Source organism: Dasypus novemcinctus, chromosome 1, assembly GCF_030445035.2.
Source record: "Dasypus novemcinctus isolate mDasNov1 chromosome 1, mDasNov1.1.hap2, whole genome shotgun sequence".
Classification (NCBI taxonomy): Eukaryota; Metazoa; Chordata; class Mammalia; order Cingulata; family Dasypodidae; genus Dasypus; species Dasypus novemcinctus.
Window position 1 is genome coordinate 101,769,427 of NC_080673.1, and position 22,077 is coordinate 101,791,503.

The 22,077-nt window shown below is 36.4% G+C and overlaps 3 protein-coding genes across 17 annotated transcripts in view; 1 reads left to right on the top strand and 2 right to left on the bottom strand.

The window, feature by feature from the left end:
* The window catches only part of MTTP (microsomal triglyceride transfer protein), a 69,120-nt gene extending 68,662 nt beyond the window's left edge, over positions 1–458 (bottom strand). The window contains exon 1 of the mRNA XM_058294946.2: positions 348–458. The gene's annotated coding sequence lies outside the window, so the exon portion shown is untranslated. The remainder of the gene's footprint in view (positions 1–347) is intronic.
* TRMT10A (tRNA methyltransferase 10A) lies at positions 101–21,829 on the top strand. 14 transcript variants are annotated; one of them, XM_058294950.2, is made up of 9 exons: positions 149–271; positions 744–893; positions 5,802–5,997; positions 6,874–7,042; positions 7,756–7,827; positions 8,895–8,969; positions 14,489–14,638; positions 17,235–17,340; positions 18,270–21,829. In XM_058294950.2, the coding sequence occupies exons 3-9, from the start codon at positions 5,813–5,815 to the stop codon at positions 18,536–18,538; spliced, it is 1,026 nt and encodes a 341-aa protein (XP_058150933.1). In that variant the 5' UTR covers positions 149–271; positions 744–893; positions 5,802–5,812; the 3' UTR covers positions 18,539–21,829. The 14 variants fall into 14 exon arrangements, with proteins under 14 accessions (XP_004462020.1, XP_058150933.1, XP_058150932.1 ...); XM_058294949.2 differs by having other exon boundaries at positions 744–858; XM_071215476.1 differs by having other exon boundaries at positions 744–825.
* Positions 19,330–22,077, bottom strand: part of C1H4orf17 (chromosome 1 C4orf17 homolog) — a 41,223-nt gene continuing 38,475 nt past the window's right edge. Inside the window, exons 8-9 of one of the 2 annotated variants that reach the window (XM_058294953.1) lie at positions 21,113–21,156; positions 19,330–19,689 (exon numbers count right to left, since the gene is read on the bottom strand). In XM_058294953.1, coding sequence (XP_058150936.1) covers positions 19,511–19,689; positions 21,113–21,156 — 223 coding nt within the window. In that variant the 3' untranslated portion in view covers positions 19,330–19,510. The remainder of the gene's footprint in view (positions 19,690–21,112; positions 21,157–22,077) is intronic. The other variant, XM_058294954.1, reaches the window with a different exon arrangement.

Consider the following 22,077-nt stretch of genomic DNA (forward strand, 5'->3'; position numbering starts at 1 on the left):
ATTTCATCCACTCAAGCACTCACTCGTACTGCCACTAACTCTAACCCCAAGCCCTGCCCCTATGAAATCCCCCTCCCTTTGCCCGGACTGAGGTCCCCGAGTTGGCGCAGTTCGATGACATAATACGTAACCGCCGCAGCCCGCAACGTGTAGGTACCGCCCCTGCCTCTGGGAGTTGAAGTTTCCGAAGAAGGACTCGTGAGCGACACAAAGAGCACACCAAAAGGCTTTCTGCGCTTGCTCTGACGTTCCTCGTCTACGCTTCGGTTCGGTAAAATTGCTGGCACTTTGGCTGGTGCTGGCCTGCCTTTTGTTATTCTCCGGGTGCAAAAGATGCTTGCTCTTACCATTCTTGGCTGAACAAGGCCTTCCGGGGGAGAGGGGAACGGGGTTGGGGAAGGAGCTGCCGCGACTGTTTTTCGAAGGAAGTGACGGCGGAGCGAGCGCGTCCCCGCGGTCCTCTGAGCCTCAGTAGCTGACTGCTGCTTAGTCCCGCCTCTAGTGTGCGTCTGAGGGAGGGTGGCGGAGATCGAGGAGTGGTAGGCTGCTCCGGGGTGCTTTCGTCCTACTTTTGTTTGGGGGTCCGGATTGGGCCCTTAAATGTGTGAAGCGCGTGAGTGTGATTAGAGCGAAAGCAGGTCTCTGAAGGGCAAGAAAACGAGTTGCGGCTCTGCTGCTTCGTGGCTAGAGGCCATTTGCAAGTCGCTTTGTTTCATTAAACTTGCCTTACCAAATCTTTCTAGGGAGGAGCTGCCGTAGCGCCGCTGGGAAATGTAGAGGGGGCAAGAAGGGAAGTTGCTGCAGGTGCCGTTCGGCCCCATGGTGGTGAGCTGAGGACGATTTTAAGAAGACTGAGGTGTTAAGTTGATTTCACTGAAATACTTTAAAATTCGGTATTTCCCCACCCCCTCCATTATAAATAGAGTAACAAATGCCTTTCTTTCTAATCCTACTCCCCTCCCTCTCTTATCCCTTGTGTTTTAGATGAACAAAAGCCCTCTTTCTAGTGCAGATTTGGGCCCGTTTTTAAAGGGTACTCTCCTCACCACTGTCAGGCCATTTAATTCGATTCTGCAATTATTCCAACATTGATTTGGATCTTTCTGGAATGAAACTTGTCTTCATAAATTTTGAGGACTGCTTGTTTTAGCTCAGTTGATAAAACACATGGAAAAAAGCTAATCTCACACAAAATGGCCTTAGTCTTTATCCAGTTTTTAGTTTTATATGACAACCTGATAACTTATTTCAATTACTAAATGTACCCCCCTCCAAATTATTTTATAATAAAGCCAACTAAATTTCAGGCAAGTATTTCTATACTTCCTACACAAATACGTGTTATTAGCAAATAAAAATTGAATAAATGAAAAAGTATAGGCTTCACTGCATCAAAGAGAGGAAGCAAACTGTAAAACTCTGCCATAGAGCTTAGAAACTGGCAAAAACTTAAAAATGATTAGAAAGCAAGTATGCATAGTAAAATGCCATGTATTGCTCAACAGGTAATCTGAACGAGCTAGCAGGCAAAAAAAAGTTCCCTACCTCCTGGCCTTTCCTTGCATCTGATTGGCTATTTAAAAACAGTAGCAATGGTAGGCCAAGTTAAATTTAACTTGAGACTTCTTGGATAGGAAAAGCAAAAGCTCCCCCTCGTGTACGTATGCTATAAAACATTAATTTTCACATTATTGAGCAAATCAACATTTGGTAGTTTTAAACAAGTTAGAAAACTGGCCAAAAAACCAACTCCACCAATGAATGTAAATGTTCTCTTCCAGTATTAATTACTGCTTCATAAAGAGCAATTTGTTTCCAGTGAATTTTGCTTTTAAGTTTGCATATTTTCTTAGTTGGCCTTACCTTTCCTGTGATAAATTTGATAAATTGGGTGCAGGCACTTGTGAATTTTATTTAATGTACTGTGTATGGATAAGTAAAATAAGAATGAACGTAGGAATCACAATATGTATTTTTAAGTTCCCTTCTCATCTTTCCAGGCATATCAAGGTCCCTCTTCCTCTGGTTTCTTAAATTGAACACTTACCTTATTTTCTAGCTTAAAAAATTTTTTTTAAATGGATGCCATACATTTATATCTAATTACCTTTTTAACTGCCTCTCACTCCATTACCCAAAGTTTTTTAACTGTTCCTCCATTTATTTTTCCATTCTATTTCTTTGTACTGCATCCTGAGTCAGGTTTCTTCTGATTATCAGTTGTCTCTTGGACTGCAGGCAATCTGGGGTTTTTCTCACCTTTTGAAATTTTTATTTTTTCATTTCTTGGATTTCAAGTTGATTCTTTTCCATGGATTCTTGTTTTGCCTTTTTTTTTTAAATGGTGGTTTTTAAGTCACAGTTTCTTGTTTTGCTTTATGGTTATTGTATTAGCCAAAGGGGTGACTGGTGTGCAAAATACCAGAAATTAGTTGGTTTTTATAAAGGGTATTTATTTGGGGTAGGAGCTTACAGATACCAGGCCATAGAGCATAAGGTACTTCTCTCACCAAAGTCTATTTTCACATGTTGGAGTAAGATGGCCTCTGATGTCTGTGAGGGTTCAGGCTTCCTGGGTTCCTCTAGGCTCAGCTCCTCTGGTTCCTCCACAAAGTCAGCTATCGGCTATGAGGCTTTCTAGGCTTTGCCTCTCAACAAGGTCAGATATAGACTATCAGGTGAATGGCTCTGTCTCTCTTCCTGGGGTTCTGGCTTCAGCATCATACTCCAACCTCAAAACCCAAACATTAAAAGCCCTTTACTCTGTCCTTTGCCATGCCCTTTATCTATGAGTCCCCAACCACCAAGGGATGGGGACTCAATCCCCTAATGATGTGGCCCAATCAAGCCCTAATTATAACTCAATCATGCCCAGGTATAGACCAGATTACAATAACCCAGTACCTATTTTTGGAATTCATAACCATATCAGACTGCTACAGTTATTATGATTTCTTTGAAGGATTCAAACCAAACTTAATTTTCTCTATAATTATCAATTTGAATAGAGTGAATTTATCTCCTGAGTATTGATTTTGTTGGATTTATTTTTAAATCAGTTCTTGTTGTAATTTTACTTTGCATTGCGAATGAAATTCTTCTATCCAGTTCTCTTTCTTTTTGCTACTGGTTTTGTGGTTGCTCCCACCCATGACCCTTTCCAGTGCTTTAGTTCACAGTAGTTCTTAATATGGCTGGTTCAGAATTCTAATCATGTAGTGGTATAATTTCATTTGTTACTACATGGGCTGGCCCACATTCTAGGTGAGAAGCTGTGTGTATTTCCTCTATGCTTTCCCAAGTACTCAGGTTGGTATAAATAATAGTCTAATTGTACCTGTTTTCATGCTTCTTTGATAGAAGGAGAAGGCCCACTTTAACCCTTGATTTCAGGTCATCTGTCTCACATCCCCTGTCTTGTATTCTGCTCTAAAGCTGTGAAAACTCCCAGCTGCCATTGTCAGCAGTTCCCTCAGGAACAGTATCTGTTCCATTTCCTGATTTTGGTTTTGATTCTGTACCATTTTTATTTTTATTTTTTATATTTTATCAATTATTGTCATGCATTTCAAGATTGGAGGGCAGAGTGCCTCAAAGCACAAACTTCTGTCAATCATTTCCAAGAATTCTCTCCCAGATTTTTTATTCAAAGGCTTAGGTATAGAACTGTGTTTGCTTATCTATCCTTCAGTGACACAGGTCTTCTCAGAACCCTCTACCAGGGTTGGAACAACACAGCTTATAGGCTCTTAGGAATCCCTTTTTTTCTGTGGTTTTGGATTGCAGAGGTAGTATAAGACAAGGCTTTAGAGTTAGATCGGGGTTTGACCATTTTTCACTCAGTATTTTAGTCACTCAACAGATATTTGAGTAATACTTTGTTCTATTGATTCTATTCTAGGTATATTATTGTTTAGGGATTGTTAGTAGTTTTGTGATCCTATTTAACTGTACTCTGTTTTCTCCTTTTTAAATAGAAATTGTATTATGTACCTCGAAGGATTGTTTTAAGGATTAAATTATTAATAGATGATAAATTTTTGGATTACATACACTAAGAATTAATAAATGTTTGCTATTATGATTTTTTTTACATTTTAAAATCCTTTATCATATCTCATTTACTTATTTGTTCCACAATATATAGTAAGTACCTGGTAAGTGCCAGTCACTATGCTAGTACTGGCAAAAATAGAGATCATCCCTGCCTGCATGGACTATAGTGTAAAATCAAATTTCAATAGTAATTTTACTCCTCCAGACTAAGGATACTATTTGGTTAGTGGAATAAGGAAAACTTGTGAACTCTTATCAGATTATTAGATGATTCTCTCCTCTTAGAAGTTTTGTGACTTAGTAAAATGCCAATACCTTTGCTGTAGCTCTCAAAGGACACATCTTAAAATTCTTGTCTTTCAGTCAAAATCTGGTCAACTTTCTAAATTTTCTTTGTTATCTTCATAGTCCTGTTATAACATTGCAGTTTTAAAGGTTGCAAGAACCATATAACAAAAACTACTGCTTCAGTTATGTTCTGCAAAGGTTTTGTCCTTCCATTATTTAAATTGTGGGGATTTTTTTCCCTGTTTATATTGCTTCTGTACGGATTTGTTAGCTTTTTCTTTAAGAAGGATCATATAATTTTGCTTAGGGACAGTCATCCTTTACAAGCTCCAGATATTATCTTGGGTAGGGATGAATTACATACATTTTTAAGCTTTGGTTTTAATAATCTATTAAAGGGAAAAGAAATCTTACTATTTCTAGTCCTTTCTCTAACTCTGGAGGCAAGTTCACTTCTAGTCAGTAGGTATAGAGATGTGTGTGGTTAAATCCAAATAAAGAAGTTTGAAATGACTGTCTCATGGCATTCTGAGAGGCCAAACTGATTACATTACCAACTTCCATGTTTTGTTTTTTAGCCCTGATTAAAGTAGAACATTTACAATTAATTGTATGAGAGGTCATCCGGATTTGTTGTCTGGATGTTTACAAATCCATAGCATATCTTTTGTTAAAAACCTATTGAGTATATACCCAGATAATGAAAGTAGTATTCTTATTTCACAAGTTCTACAGCATTAAACAAACACTCCAAAAAAGGTTTGTTTAAAATAATACTTTTTTCTTTTAAAAACAAGATATTTTCATTATACAAAATTTAGAAAATGCAGAAAACTGTATAATAAGCATATGTATTTGTGCTTTTAAAAACAAAATTGTTCATTATATATATAAATTTAACTTGCTATAATCAGTTCCCTTACCACGAATTATTTTTGGGAAACATTATTTTTACTGGCTGCTTAGTACTTCAGGTCCATATTATAGATGAACTGTAATTTATTATCCCTTTTGATGACATTCAAGTATTTTTAAATTTTTCACTGTTAAAAATAACACTGTAGTATACATACCCTTGTGCATTAGGTTTGTGTGCATTTCTGATTCACTTATTGGGATTTATTCTAAGGAAATAAATGACCAGATCATAGGTTCTAGACATGTTAAAGCTCTTGAAACACATTCCTGTTTTGCCTTCTGGAAAATTTGTGCCATGACCCCCAGTAGTGTATGAAAACACCTATTTCTCCAGACCTTTACCAATTTACTAATAAATACTTAATTGATACTACATATTTAAGTGATCTTTGCCATTAAGTGCCATTTAATTGTCTAAATTTGCATTTTTATGTATTACTGATACGGTTTCATTTTAGTTACATTTATTGGTCATTTAAAAAAATTTTTTGTGTGTGTTTGTAAATTATTCATGTCAAAGTTGATTTTCAATTTTTCAGAAGCACCAAAAATGTCATCGGAAATGTTGCCAGCATTTATTGAGACTTCTAATGTTGAAAGAAAGCAAGATGTAAATGAAGATCAAGAGGAGAGTCAGAAGCTAAAGTTATGTGAAGGGTTTGAACCTGTATCTAAACGACAAATGAAGAAGCTAATAAAACAGAAACAATGGGAAGAACAGCGAGAACTCCGCAAGTATGTGTTCCAAAATGGACATACTCTACCCGTATTTAAAACTGTAGATTGTTGCTCCTTGTATAAAGTCCTTTCACACATTAAAAGTAGTTTTGTTGCTTAGAATTGGAGCTCTGAATATTACTAACACTCTTAATTGGCTATTAAAACTGTGTGTGCTTAGAATTATTATTTCTTATCAGTATTGATAAATTTGCACTGAACACGTTTTCCCACCCAGAACTTGTTATGAGTAGGAGCATAATTTATAAAACAAATGACTTAAATAAGAATATAGTTAGTAGCCATGACACAGATGACCAACTCATGAAGATCAAATTTTGACTAACTTTGATTTTGCTAAAAGAACCATTGCAAGTTTTGGTGAAAATAGGCTGAAGCTGTTAGTTTATAATGCCAAAATTTACTGATAGGAAATAAATTATAGTTGACATGGATTAGAAAGTGGGTTTTATTTTTTACAAACAATTTTATTTTGCTTTTTTTCTGTAATATTTAAACATCGTTTGAAAATCATATAGGGGAAGAATGATGAACATAAAATTCATTCTAACTCTCAAAGTTTGGTATTTATAAATTATTATTAAAATAAGTAGTATGATACCAAGGAGAAGAAATTAAACTATTAGGTAGTATAGTTAATGATTTGGATAGGAAGCTGTAGGTTATTTTTGCAAACTCATTTTCTCATGTAAAGCTTTTAAATGGACGAAGTGAAATTGCTGCTATTTGACCATTTTTGACCTATGGAAACGACAATTTCATATGATTCAACCTAATGACTTAAAAAATTTATTTCTTAAAACCTGTTTAGAAAAGTCTTGTGAATATTTGAATGTAAAATGACATTAAAATTATTTCAACTACTAATTTTAGACAAAAGCGGAAAGAAAAACGCACGAGAAAAAAATTAGAGCGACAATGTCAACTGGAATCAAACTCATACTCAGATGGAAATGACAGAAAACGTGTTAGAAGAGATGTTGTTCACAGCACACTTCGCCTTATCATTGACTGTAGTTTTGATGACTTGATGGTATTAAAGGTATCATGAATCATTGTCAGAAAAATCCTGTTGGTAAGCTAGGCTGAATCATTCTTCCCTTGATATGTAATACCACTTTGATTTAAACTTATGTGCTAAAGTGCATATGAAATCAAATTAAAAAAATCTTTATCCCCAAAATTAAATTTTCCAGTAAATTGTCTTCATGTATATATGTATGTATAGATGCATGTACACAGATACATGTATATATACACACATACATGCAAAGGAAGGCTATAATTTGATTATAAAACTCAATTGTAAATGTATCTAAAAGATTTGTTTTTTGCTATTTTTCCTAATCAAAAAGAAGAAAATAGGAAATAGATTGGCTTAATAGAATTCTTACTCAATAGTTGGAGAAAACTGATTGTTGGAAAAAAGTGAGTAAAGAGAACATGCTTTAATTATTTCTCCAAATATTGATAAGCCATGTAAATAGTATTAGCATGGTTCTAAAAGTTTTTTTTTTTGCTTTTAAAAAAAGGAAGTAGCATTTTAAATGGATATAGAATACAAAATTGTGGGTCACTTAGTATTAGTAATTATTTAGTATATAAGAAATTGAATGAAAATTATCAGGATGGGTTTGTATTTCACAAGAAAAATTGTACCTCTCTAGTCATACCTTCTGCTTATTCTTTTTCCACTGTGATTGTGGAATGGATTTTGATAACTGTACTATAAAAAGGAAATGCACTCTTTTATAGGATGTTAAGAAACTTCATAAACAGATTCAACGATGTTATGCAGAAAACCGACGTGCATTGCATCCTGTGCAGGTATGTCTCAAGAATTTTAAACAAAGACTAGTTTCATTTTACACCTTCCAAGACAATGGCCTTTGCAACATCCTCATAGGTAATCTTCCTTTATCATATTTGAGATCTGTTTTCTTTTTCTACAGAAATAAAGTAAGCTATTTTAAACATCTTTTCATTTAGGTCATTCTCAGACATTCACCCTTCTTAGTCTTCCTTTGTATTGCACACGCACATCTACCTGTACAGTGCTGTTTAGTTGAACTTCTTTGTGATAAGATCTACACATATTTTCATACCAGTTCTCAGCTCTTAATTTCTTTCTCTCCTAAGGGAGAATACTGCCCCTGCCTTTTGCATGCTGTGGTATTTGGTTGGTTGGTTTTGTCTTCTTAAAGGCTCTTAGTTTCCTGTTGAATCACTGAAGGTTGTTGATCAGTCTTAATAGTATAAGAAAACTGGTTGTTGGAATTTTGAAGATAACATGCTTTAATTATTTTCTAAACTATTGGTAGATTATGAAAATAATAATAGCATGGCTCTTATAATGATGAAAGGTATTTTTTTTGATTGGGGTGAAGAAGTGATTTGTGAAGACTGGTTCTGCTGCTAAGAGAGATTGTTTTTTCTTACTGGAATTATTTGAATTCTGGGTAACCTAAAAATTGCACTGCCTTACTGATGTTAAGAGTTAGAACTCAATATATTTTTGGTTTACTGTTTTTTTACCAAGTGATAGTAATTTTATATTCCCATGACTCTTCACACTTCTCTGAAAGTTGTGTCCTCACCTTCAGCTCTAATAGACCCCTTCTCATGAGCCCTTGATTCAGACTTGAAATAGGTGTCAGGATTTATAATCATAGATGTATTATGAATACTTTGGATCAATAACAAAAAACAATAACAAAAAAACCAGTGGTGGCAAAAGGAAGGGAATAGGGCTTGACATGGAAGCATAGAGTTTTTAGAACAATGGAAATGAGTCTATTTTGTATTTGGTAATCAGGTGAGTCTATTTATGAAATAAAATACTGGATTTAATAATTTTGCTTTCTCCTTCCTTCTCTCTCTACTAATCACAACAGTTTTACTTGACAAGCCATGGAGGCCAGTTGAAAAAGAACATGGATGAAAATGACAAAGGATGGGTCAACTGGAAGGTAATTAAAACAGATTGTTACCTAATTTCAAGTAATGTAATGCTTATAAATGTTGACATTTTTGCTTAGATTCTACATAATGCTACTAAATGTAGGAGCCAGCAGTTTCCAAGCCCTGTACTTCACTGTTGTATAAGTCTAGGTTATGCATGGGAGAAACTAAAGAGGAGAGTGAGAAGAAGTTCATGGTTTTGTACTTGTCATTAATATCACCTGCCATTTTACTGACAACTGTAAAATATATGAAAAATCAAAACTTTTAATGGTCTTTATATAGTTTTTCTCTAGCATGCTGGCTATCTATACATTATTTATAAAAGTGAAGTCACTCAAAAAATTTCTATGTATGCCTGCATTGTTTGTTCAAAGCCTGCCTTGTTTAATATGGTGGCCACTAGTCACATGTGGCAATTGAGCTCTTGAAACGTAACTAATCTGAATCGAGATGTGCTGTAAATAAGAAATAAATGCTATATTATGAAGACTTAGTATCACCCCCCTTTCCAAAAGAAAAAAGAAAAAGAAGAATGTAAAATATTGCCTTCGTAAGTCCACCATTCCCCCTCCCCCAAATGGCTCCTTCATCTGTTTGCTTGTTGTTTTTTTGCTCATTGTTTTTCCTCATTGTCTTGTTTTTTTGCTTGTTGTTTTCTCATCTGTATTTTCTTTAGGAGACACTGGAAACCGAACCTGGGACCTCCCATGTGGGAGGTGGGCACTCAACTGCATGAGCTATGTCTGCTCCTTACTCATCTTTTTTTTTTTTTAAGATTTATTTTATTTAATTCTCGCCCCGTTCCCCCCGCCCCCCAGTTGTCTGTTCTCTGTATCCATTTGCTGCGCATTCTTCTTTGTCCGCTTCTGTTGTTGTCAGCAGCACAGGAATCTGTGTCTCTTTTTTTGCATCATTTTGCTGTGTCAGCTCTCCATGTGTGCAGCACCATTCCTGGGCAGGCTGCACTTTCTTTCGCGGTGGGTGGCTCTCCTTATGGGGCTCACTCCTTGCGCTTGGGGCGCCCCTATGTGGGAGACACCCCTGTGTGGCACAGCACTCCTTGTGTGCATCAGCACTGCATGTGGGCCAGCTCCATATGGGTCAGGGAGGCCCGGGATTTGAACCGTGGACCTCCCATGTGGTAGGCAGATGCCCTGTCCATTGGGCCAAGTCTCCTTCCCATAGTCGTTTGTTCTTGCTGTTTGTCTTGGTTGTTTGTTTTTGCTCATTGTCTGTTCATTGTTTTTTTCTTGTCTGCTCTTTATTTTTGCACGATATCTGCTTCTTGTCTTTTTGTTGTTTGTCTTCTTTAGGAGGCACATGGAATTGAACCTGGACCTCCTGTGGGAGGTAGGCACTCAACTACTTGAGCCACATCTATTCCCTCCTTGGTAATTAAAAAAAAATATTCATTATATGTTGAAATGATAACATTTTTTCTATATTGTGTTAAATAAATGCCCTATTAAAATTAATTTCACAACTTTTCACTTTTTTAAATGTGGCTATGAGAATTTAAAGTTACATATGTCTTGCATTTTTTCCCTGTTGGAATGTGTTGTTCTCTGTCCTTTGTAAAGATGACTGATAAGATTGCCTTTAGTATTCATGAAGTACTATATCCTATTCAGTGAATATTATGTTACTTTAATATTCTTTATTTTTCAAAGTTAGTTCTCACAGTGACAAACTTTCACTCTCACACCCAATAATCTCATGATTGCATTTATCTTGTTAATAGCCCATAGTATGAAATATGTTCAAAGGCTGTTTAAGTTTATAAATATATTTATTACATATTATATATTTGTGTTTATTTTCTCAATAAATAGTGTAGTAAGTTAGAGTAGATGTACTTTCAGTTAAATTTATTATTTATATTAGCAGTTTGTCAGAGAGGTATAAGGTTCACTGGTCTATAGTCAATTAGATGCTTCTTAAGGCCCTTATCAGGTATAGGGCTCAAACTTGTAATATACTGTCTTTCAGAAAAGTGACTCTTTATGAATCAGTAGATTATATATTTTAGGAGAGAATTCTGCTTCATTCTTGATTTCCTTAAAAATTATAGGTAAATGTCATCTGAACCCATTGATGTATCTTTAATTTATTCTATTGATATGGTTTGCAAAATCCTATTAGCCGTTGTTCAGTCTTGTGCCCAACAGCTTTGATGGAAGAATTTTTCTGATGTATACCTTTATAGAAAAAGTCTCATGGAATTTATTAAATCCATAAGCCATTTCCTTCTGATGATTCATGTAACCTGAACTGGGCCTTAAATGAATAGATGGAAAAGAAGTAATTAGAGAACAATATGAGCAAGTATGTGCCAGTAAAAATACATATTTTTTCTCTTGTAGGATTAGAGCTGTGAGAAATAAAGTTGAAGAATAGTTTAGTGCCATATTTAGGAAAGGTAGTTTAGTGCCATATTTAGGAAAAGCTTAGCTACTAAGTTGAATAGTTTGGATTATATCCTATAGAAAAAGGTGAAACTGTGAGAGTATTGTTTTTAGAAAATGAGCCACTAACAGTGTTTGTAAGTAGATTAGAGGAGTCTAAAGACAGAGAGAGGGAAATAAAATTAGAAGGCTCATTTCAGTAATTAAGGTAATAAGGAGTTGAAATAGTATGTTCTATAAAAGGGGGGCAAGGGGTTGCCTTTGCTTGGGGCTTTGCGGGTTTGAGGGTGGCTGGGGAGGGACGGGTGGGTAACGTTGCCCAAAAGTGGGGGGAGGGAGGGGTAGCATACGAACCAGGAGAGGGTCAGGTGTTGGTGGAGAGTAAAATGCCGAGAAAATCATATCAAAATATAATAAAGAGGGTTACCTGTTTAGAATGCTCGGAGGGGAGGGTCTGATGCAGGACGGGCTCCTGGGGAATGTCTAAATGCTCATTCTGCCAGAGTGGGTGACACCATGGGGTAGAAACCCAAGTAGTGAGAGTGGGGGTGGACCCACATCCTGGGGAGGACTAATGCCATCCATTAGAGGGAACTGTATCCCTCGAGAGAAAGGGTGGCTCCCAGGGCATTGGGGCAGTTGAGCAAGTTAGGCCCTGAACACTATTCCATCTATCTCTGGAAGTGGCTCCTCAGGAAACGGAGGTTGGCTATCACTGAGGGCACCAAGGTGGAAGGGAAAATGGACGTTAAATGTGTGGAACCAAAGTAAATGGGGGGTAAGAGAGGAGTTTCTTGAGAGTACACAAGGATGGATATAAAACATGTAATATTACACCATAACATATAGGAGATGACAGACTGATAATGTAAACCATAATGTAAAACATAGGATAACTAAAAATGTAAAGAACTGTGTATCCTAAAGTATGCACCATAATGTAAACACAGATGTCACCTTGTTAGAAAGCTAATGTCTCAGACTCTGTACATCACTTTAAGTAAATATGATATGAATAGGGCGTAAGAGTATCACTGTGGAAGGGAAAAGGTTTTCTGGTGGATGTGTGGGAGTGCTGTATATTATATATATACATTGCTGTGGTCTAGGACTCCTGTGAAGAAAAGCTGAATAATTGGGGGGGGGGAAAAAAAAAAAAAGAAAAGAAAAAAATAGGATGTGGAATTTTTTCAAGTCAACATTCTTTATCTAAGTTCTTTATCTAACTTTATCCAAGTTCTTTATCTATCCTTTAAACTCATCGCTATATGCCATTCCCTAGTAAGGGACCATGACATTATATTGGGCTTCAAATTTCGGGGAGTTCTGGATCACAGAGTGTTTCAACAATGGCAATGGAGGGATACTGGTATGGGATACCAATGACAGGTGATATATGACTGACAGGGAGCTGTACAGAACATATGTCCAGGGTGCATGGTAATGTTTGGATATACTCATAGTGGCAACAATTAAAAACCACAGTAGGGGGGGTACTGGGTTCCTGGCCAGTGGTGCTCTGTCGTGGTCCCTAGGGGAGCAGCGACAGTCTCCCAGGTACAGTGGTGGGGACCGGGAGGGAGTGAGGGTTCAACAGTGAGCCCCTGATACTAATGACTATGCTTGTGAGCTGATAAACCCAAAACAATAACAAGGCCTAGAGCAACTTTGTGCCTGGGAATTTCCTTCTGTCAGCCTTCATGTTACTCAAATGTGGCCAGTCTCGAAGCCAAACTAAGCATGTAAATGCAATGCCTTCCCCCCAGCGTGGGACATGACACCCGGGGATGAGCCTCCCTGGCAACGAGGGACCACTATCAACTACCAACTGATGATGCAACTGGAAAATGACCTTATACGGAAGGTTCAATGCGGATCAGCAGAATATCCATGTCTACATAAAATACCATGACTTTAAAATGCTGTTTGACCTAAAGTAAGGGGGAAATGGAAAGGAGAAATGAGTTTATATGGCTATGAGTTTCTAAAAAAGAGTCTGGAGGCTGGCAGAAGGTTTGCCCTCATGCACAACTGAGCAGAGTCAGAGAGACAGATAAAGCAGATACAACCCCCAGATATTGGTTCCTTTGAGGGCTAAAGAGACCCATGGGAGTTATGGTCATGGCCGATGGGGTTAACTACCAGGGCAGATGGCCCCTCTTTGGAAATGGTGTTTATGTGTGATGAATCTGGACTCAGATGGGATCTCCCTTCATAAGACTTTCATGCTAATGTGCTGGAGGTGCAGTTAATGTTGGGGTTTAAGATATATTTAGGGGATTTGAATCTCTGGACTGACAATGTGATAGCTAGATCCTGAGCCTCAACAGACTCCAGCACCTACAATCTGATTTATTGGACTTACTACACTCAGCTAAGATGGAGGTGAAGAAGGACAACCACCACACCATGGAGCCTAGAGTGATTACAACTGAAAATGGGAGGATTGCATCCAGCATCCAGGTGGAATCTGAGCCTCCTCTTGACATAAAGGTGCAATGGACACAACCAATCCAGTGTCCACATAGAAGAGGTGGCATTGGATTGGGAAAAGGGGACATAATGGACAAAGGGTATGGGGAAAGGCAGGAAGAGATGAGAGGTGGAGGCGTCTTCGGGACATGGAGCTGCCCTGGATGGTGCTTCAGAGGTAATCACCGGACATTGTAAATCCTCACAGGGCCTACATGATGGAATAGAGGAGAGTATGGGCCATGATGTGAACCAATGTATATGAGGTGCAGAGGTGCCCAAAGATGTACTTACCAAATCCAATGGATGTGTCATGATGATGGGAACGAGTGTTGTTGGGGGGGGGGGGAGAGGGGGGGTGGGGGGGTGGGGTTGAATGGGACCTCACATATATATTTTTAATGTAATATTATTACAAAGTCAATAAAAAATAAAAAAATTTAAAAAAAAATAAAATAAAAAATAAAATAAAATAAAGGCAATTAAAAAAAAAAAAAAAAAGAAATAGTATGTTCTAAATCATACATTATGTTGACATTCTTTCAGACTTCATTTCGTATGTGTGTGTCTTGGAAAAAGAGAGTAATCACTTTTTAGTCACCTTAAGCCATACTAATTAATAATATCTTTCCCCTTGTGTCTTAAAGGAGATCCACATCAAACCAGAACACTATAGTGAACTCATAAAGAAAGAAGACCTGATTTATCTTACATCAGATTCACCTAATGTACTGAAGGAATTAGATGAATCAAAGGCCTATGTAATTGGAGGATTAGTAGATCACAATCATCACAAGGTGCTTTTAAGCATTTATTTTTCTTTTTGCCTCTACTTAAAATTGGTGTATCAGAGTTTCTTGATAGTAATGATAGTATTAGTAGTAACTGATCTTTATTGAGTGCCTACTGTGTGTCAGTCATCTTTCTAACTAAGCAAAGCACTTCACATGTATTGGCTTGTATAATCCTCCCTACAACCCAGTAAGGTCAATGCTGTAATTATCCCCATTACAGCTGAGGATCACAGGGCACTGGGAAATTAAGCTTAAGTTCAGTTCTACTAGTTGGTAAAGCAGATATTTGAAACAAGGCAGACTGTTCCAGATTGCTCTAATGATATTATAGAGATTTCCTTGAATGCCAGGAGCTAACAAAAGCAAGCCAACACAAAAAATACCTTTCACAGTCTTTTCAAACTGGCCCTACATTGATTGGTGCTTTCCTTCAGAATTTAACCCTGTTACCAAGAAGATCAGCCTCCTGAGGTAAATGTGAAGTTCAGGGTCCTCATTCTTTTCCAAGCCTGAGCCTTGTCCCGGGTCTTGTGCTTGCTCTTGGCCTTAGTAGTTCCCTCATTTACAGGAATTTGAATGCCTCCTCTACTCTCTGTGAAACAGACTTTCTTCCCCCGCTTGGGGTGCTCTATGGAATGACTTAAAGCAGATGATCCTTTGCTTCAGGCTGCTTTGAATTAATTGTTTCTTACATTGCTTTAGCTGTTTCCAGTCTGATTCTGCCTGTGGGGCAAGTTTGGGGAGGAGAAGCTAGATATGTGTTTTCTGCTTTAGTCTTCAGGCTGCCACCTGATAGATAGGTTCCGACCTGCAGGCACACCAGTATGCTCCCTGTGGGGCAGAAACTGGGACCCACAGTGGGAACTCAGGCTATCTTCACACCATGTCAGGTTGGGTTTAGTGGAAAAGTTAGCAAGAGTACCATGAGCTTCTCCTACTGTTTTTAAAACTGCTTTTTCTTGATAGAGCCCTCACTCAGTTACTATAACCTTTTAACTCTTTTCCAGGGTTTGGAGGAAGTTGCCTCTGCCAGTTTTTGCTAACTGTATAAAGTTTCTTTGGTGAATTGGCACCCTGGAGCATCTTTTGCTGCTATATGATAAAATCGAAATCCCTTTTTTCCTAAAGATTTATTTTTATTTATCCCCTCCCCCCCCCCATTGTTTTTGCACTCATTTTCTGCTGTCTGTGTCCATTTGCTGTATTCTTCTATGTCTGCTTGTCTTCTCTTTAGGTGGAACTGGGAACTGATCCTGCAACCTTTCGGAATGGAAAAGAGGCCCCTGGACTTCCTGTATGGTAGATGGGAGCATAATCGCTTGAGCCATCTCTGCTTCCCTATAATCACTTTTAATATGACTATGTACATGTGGCTACCAATTGGACAGTGTAGCTCTGTAATATCAAAGGGAGTTTTATCTATAGTGGAAAAGTTCTGTTTTAATATATTTTAGAACCAGATTTTCATCTCCAGTGTTGTATGTTCCTCTGATCATGCTTTCAAAACCATCTGTCTCAATCTCCTATCAATTATTTGGCCCCTAAATTGTGCAGACTGTTGTCAGTATGGGAAATTTAGCTCTTCTTTCTCCTGTACTCTGGGTTTTGGCCATTTGTGTCCTTACTAGACCTAAGCTTCAAGGATTTTAATTTTAAATTTTGAGAAGAGATGAAATTCTCGTTTAACAGTGATTTTCATTGACAAAAAATAAAATTTTGAGGTAGTTAGGTAGTTTTTATTTTTCAATTAATGTTTTTATTTAACTCATCTTTGCCATTTATGCCTCTTTATGGTATATAATTGAAACTTAGTTTTTTCTGTTTTATGTATTTTCTTACATTTATGGGGTGAGCAATGATCTTTCTGTAATACTTCAGTTTATTAAACTATTTTATAAGGTTTTGAGGGGAAGTGAATGTGGCTCAAGCAATTAGGCTTCCACCTACCACATAGGAGGTCCTGCGTTCGATTTCTTTTGTCACCTGGAGAAGGCTCGCTGGCGTGGAAGGCAGGTGTGGCAAGCTGACGCAACAAGATGATGCAACAAAAGAGATAAAAAGAGGAAAGGCAATGAGAGACACAACCAACCAGGGAGCTCAGGTGGCTCAAGTGATTGAACACCTCTCTTCCACACAGGAAGTCCCGGGTTTGGTTCCCAGTGCCTCCTAAAGAGAAGATGAGCAGACACAGAGAGTAGACAGCAACTGCAGACAATGAGGTGGGGAGGCAATAAATATAATCTTAAAAAAAAAGGTTTTGAGTGAAAGGCAGTGTGCAATGATGAAAAGTTGAGTTAAGAAGTAGGAGACCTAGGTTTTTCTTGTACTGCTGCTGAGAAGTTTTGTAACTGTGAAGGCAACTTAACATCTTTGATTTTCTCATTTGTAAATTGAGGAGGTTAAACTAGATGCCTTACTGTTTTGACTAATTGTCAAGAGAATATTTCCAAATTAGCAATTAAAGATACACATACATATATACACTCAAAATTCTTCAGATAATATTCTCTGGATTAAAGTAATTTCTAAGGATTATTTATACTGTCATAGACCTTAATTTGAAGTTATGTTCCTAGTTAATTCAGTGTCTTTGTTTTAGGGACTCACATATAAACAAGCATCAGATCATGGAATTGATCATGCACACCTTCCCCTTGCAAACTTTGTGAAGATGAATAGTCGAAAAGTTTTGGCAGTTAATCATGGTAAGCTATAAAACGGTAAAAATGAAATTATATCCGAGTGAACATTATGAGAAAAAGAATTGCATTTAAGTTTTAGAGAAGTTAGAAAATATTATACTTTCCTGGAGACAAACTTTTTAAAAATGTGTCATGTTAATAGCTATGTATTAATAATACTCCATCATCTGAATATACAATAATTTAACCATTTGCCTATTGTTGATTTTTTTTTTCCCTTTTTACTATGGTTAATGGATATCCTTGTACCTAAGTCTTTGTCTGGAGGGTTGTTTTGTTTTTGTTCTTTTTGATCCTTACACAACTATTTATTGTGCCCTTTTTATGTGCTAAACACTTTCTATATAGCAGATTCTAGGGAGTCATATGAATGAGATTATTGATTCAGGGAATGAACTTCTTCTAAAACCTTTGATATATCATGGGAATTGCTTTTCCACAAAGGAATCCAAATTAACCCTTCAGCTATATTAAAGTGAGAGTGTATTTGTTTGATACAGTATTAATATTCTTTACTCCTAGCCAAAAAAAAAAAAAAAGCTGTCAGAAAGCTTCCCAGAGCTAGTGACTCTTTATAGGAAAAATAGAAGAGAGAAACGAAAATTAGATTAATCTTAATCATTTTTTCTAGTTTTATTTTAGAAATTCATAAGTTCCCATCGGTTGATTATAATTAATGATAGTAAACATAAGAAGTGAATTGAGGAAAAGCTCTAGGAGTTGGAGAGACTTCAGGGGCTTGGGACAAATCAGGCCTGATAGCCAATAGGAGAAAGAAGAGAGAGAATGAAGTAGGTAGGACATTAGGACATACTAACATTCCTAACACAAATGTATTTTAAAATGTCCTAAAGATAATTTTTTTATAAAGCCAGCATGTAACATTAAGATGACCTTGACTAAGAAATGAATCAAGTTTGTCTTTATTACAGTATTTGAGATTATTTTGGAATACCTAGAAACAAGAGACTGGCAAGAAGCATTTTTTACTATCTTACCCCAACGGAAAGGAGCTGTTCCCACAGACAAAGCCTGTGAAAGTTCTTCACGTGAGAAGAACTCTGCCAAGGTTGGAGGTGGATTGGACAGTGATTCCAGTGAGGAGGAATATAGCAGAAATGAACCAGAATCAGCACATGAAGAAGAAAAGCAGAATAAAGAAAATAGCACTGAATCTACAGTGAATGTTGTATTATACTAGTGTTATCTGTTTCTCTTTTAGTTGAGGAAAAATTAGAAGAAATTGAGGTGCTTTGTTGAATTTTTAGAATTGGAAGAAATTTATTTCCTCTTCTGTTGTGAGTTAAAAATGTATTTTTTAAAAAAGCTACATGCTCAGTTTTTTCCACTCTGTAAGAAAACTTTTTTGTTTTTGCATAAGGAGATTTAAATGTGGGCTTTTAAAAAAATAGTTTTCTAAGCCTCAAGAATTTCTAGGGAATTTTACTTTATTACTATACCTTCATTTTCTTTCATTTCTTAGATTGTATTCTTCATAACATGCTTTCTGATCTTCAGTTTTATTATTTTATGTTCATATCGATGTCTTTCTAACACATTGGCTACTTATCTGTGGAGGTAGATATTCATAAATTGCCTGTAAGTCTACCAGAATATTCTGTTTTGTGGGTTACCCACTATTAGTTTGCAGATTTCATGTTCAATTTAGTTACTTCAAAGGAATGTAGTGATTTTAGGAAGAAGTATCAGATTGATAGACTTAATGATTCATTTCTTTTAGACTATCGAGCCCATATCTGTTCCTTCTTTACTATACATTTTCATAGTTCTGGAGCAATCACTGAATTTTTTCTCTAACAGAGTTTGGGATATGTGTCTAACCGCCTAGTATCATGTAGTATCATGGCCCTATGCTTTTGAGTTAATACTAATATGCAAGACTGGAAATGTGGTGAATGTGTATGTGTATGTATATATGCATATACACATAAATATTTTACACATGGTATTAAAATTAACCACAAACATAAATATTGTCTCCATTCATATTTATATAGTAGTATTGTATACAGGTGCTTTGAGATTTACACCTGCCACCATAAAGAGAACTTACTGGATTCCTTGATACCAACAGTATTTTTTTAAGAAACAACTTGATGTTGTAATGAAGTGAAGCTGAAGTTTAAGAAATAATTAGCCCAGTCTAAAATTTCTACCTTTGGTATATAAAAGGATAAAATGCTCTTTGAAGACAAAGATTGTTTCCTTGTTTTGCTGATACGCATTCCTGGGTTTTAGGCCTGGAAGGAGACTTTGGTTTGCTGAAATATTCTGCAACGGGTATTTTCATCTTGCTTCTTTTTATAAACAATGGAGGCTTGTGCTCAGTCTCTGAAACAGAAAAAAATCTAAATAAGACCATACTGTAATTGTAACAAACAGCTTTTGCCATGCTTTAGTAGCACACGATATGCAAAACTACATGAAGTTTAGGTAAATCCATTGCACCCAAAACTCACAAAAGAATATATTCTTAGCTTTTTTCTTAACCAACTGCACATCTCTAATGAGCTTTTTGTTGTGTGACATGCAGGATATTCTCTTTTACTCTTAGAAACAAACATGATTTTGGTAGCAATGCTTTAGAGTTGGTGATAAGTAAATGATAAGTAAGTGTGGTGGGCAAGAATGAGACAATTGAGAGAAATGAGAAAAGTCTATGGTCCTGATGACAAGAGAATAGACAAGCCAGTTAAAACAAATTATTTGTACTCATGAGATCTTCCCAAGGTCTGCATAGGTTATATCGAAGCAGGAATAGTTTTGGGGAAGATGCTTAATATCAGCAAAGGAGAGAAAGGGGGTTTTGATTTGAGGATTAACAAAAATGTTCTAAGTTTCCAGACAGAGTAAAATATATTTGGAACCTGACACATAAAACACAAAGTTGAGTAATAGAAACCATCGTAGTCATGATTTTACAGTCCTAGAGTAAGGAGTTTGGCAGGAAAGGCCAGATAAAATAGACCAATATCAGGGTTAGTGAGTTCCCTAAATTCTGAAGTTTACTTAACTGCTTAGTGGCAGATAGAGCCTCTTTTAGGTTTGGTTAACCCAAGGTGAGCCTACAAAACCTGCCAGGGCTGAGAGTAACCCCAGAGAAATCCAGTGATTACCATATCATTCCTGGTATAAAGAACTTGTAGAATTAACAAGACAGACTTTGGTTTGAGACTTGTAGACTACTTCATAGTCATTGCTCTATTGTCATTGTTTCTATGCATGTTTTGGAATTATGCCAAATCCATAAGGGTGCTATAGTTGTTTTTTTTCTAACAGTAGGACCTTGATTCCCCCTGTTCCAAATTTTAGGCTAGGGAAAATGTAAACTGGGGCTGGGCCTCTGGTGGGGGCACAAAACTGTTCTTTATAATTTTAGATGTCTCATAGGGTATCTGCTTGTAGCTGATTGTCATTGCCCTGTTTTCTGTGGTTGGCTTTGTTTCTAGTGAAAATCATTAGGCTCCATGACAGTTAAGCTGTAAAGAACCCAAACTGAGATAATTGTCCTTTTGTTAGGTCGATCCAGAGCTGTTCTTGTGGCTGGGCTGGGATGACCAAACCTACCAAGTTCCTGCTGTCCTGTATTTCTATGGAAAATTCAGCAGATGCTGTCCCTAAGTAGTCTACTAGGAAGTTACTATTTTATTATTTTTCCTTTAAAACCACAGATCTTTAAAATCTAAGCTTCTAAATAGTTAGATACTTACTGATTTTCTTATACCAACTCAGTAATTATCAAACTGTACTTAACCTTTTGGTACTTCCTTATTTCCATCAGATCCTTGACTTGACACTCTAAATCAATTGGAGAAAAGAAAATGAATTTCTTGTATATGTTCAAGTATTGGTTGGCAATGTTATTAACAAGCTAAGTGTATGTATATTTTATACATGCTATCCTAGTTCTTTGTGTTCCAGTGTAGACAGTTTTAAATTTATTTTCCAATCAAAAATTCTTCTGACTTTGAGTAAATATATGAACAATATATCTTATATGAGTCGCTAAGATAGAAAGACTGGATCTTTCTCCCAGTTTGATATGGAAACCTCAAGTTAGAGATAAATTGCAATGCAAATCCTCCTTTGTCTGAATGCTTTTTGAAGTGATACTTAAGTGTGGTTTTTTCATTGTTTTTTTAAGTATTTTCTTTGGCTTTATGCTTTTTTCCAAATTTCAATTTTAAAACATTAAGATATTTTTCTCAGCTTAATAACATAACACATTCTTTGACTGTGAGGTTTTACATAAACACGTATTTTCTGTGATTGAAATTATAGGGTTTAAGAAAAATGTCTACTGGCATACTTTCCAGCTTCTTTAATAATAATTCTCCCCCATTCCCCCATGGCAGTACCCAGGAACATGTCAGAGGAAATTAAGTAAAGAATTAATTCTATTTTTTAATTGTTCTATACAAAATAGTGATAACTGTGTCACATACATTTAATAAAATATGTAACAATTCAATTTTGGATTTACTGATTTTTAAAATTAAACTAAATATTTTCTTAGATTTCTAGATGGGCTAATTTTGCTTTGCCTTTGGCAGAGAGGGAATTTCCTTCAGAAAGAAAGGTTGTTGGGCAAGGAAGATATAGCCCTGCCAAAAAATGCTCTAAACAGTAGGATTGAGACCAATTTTCATCATAATTTATGAAAATTAAAGACAACAAATACACATTGTAGTCATTTACTGAATAACAAGAAGACTTAAA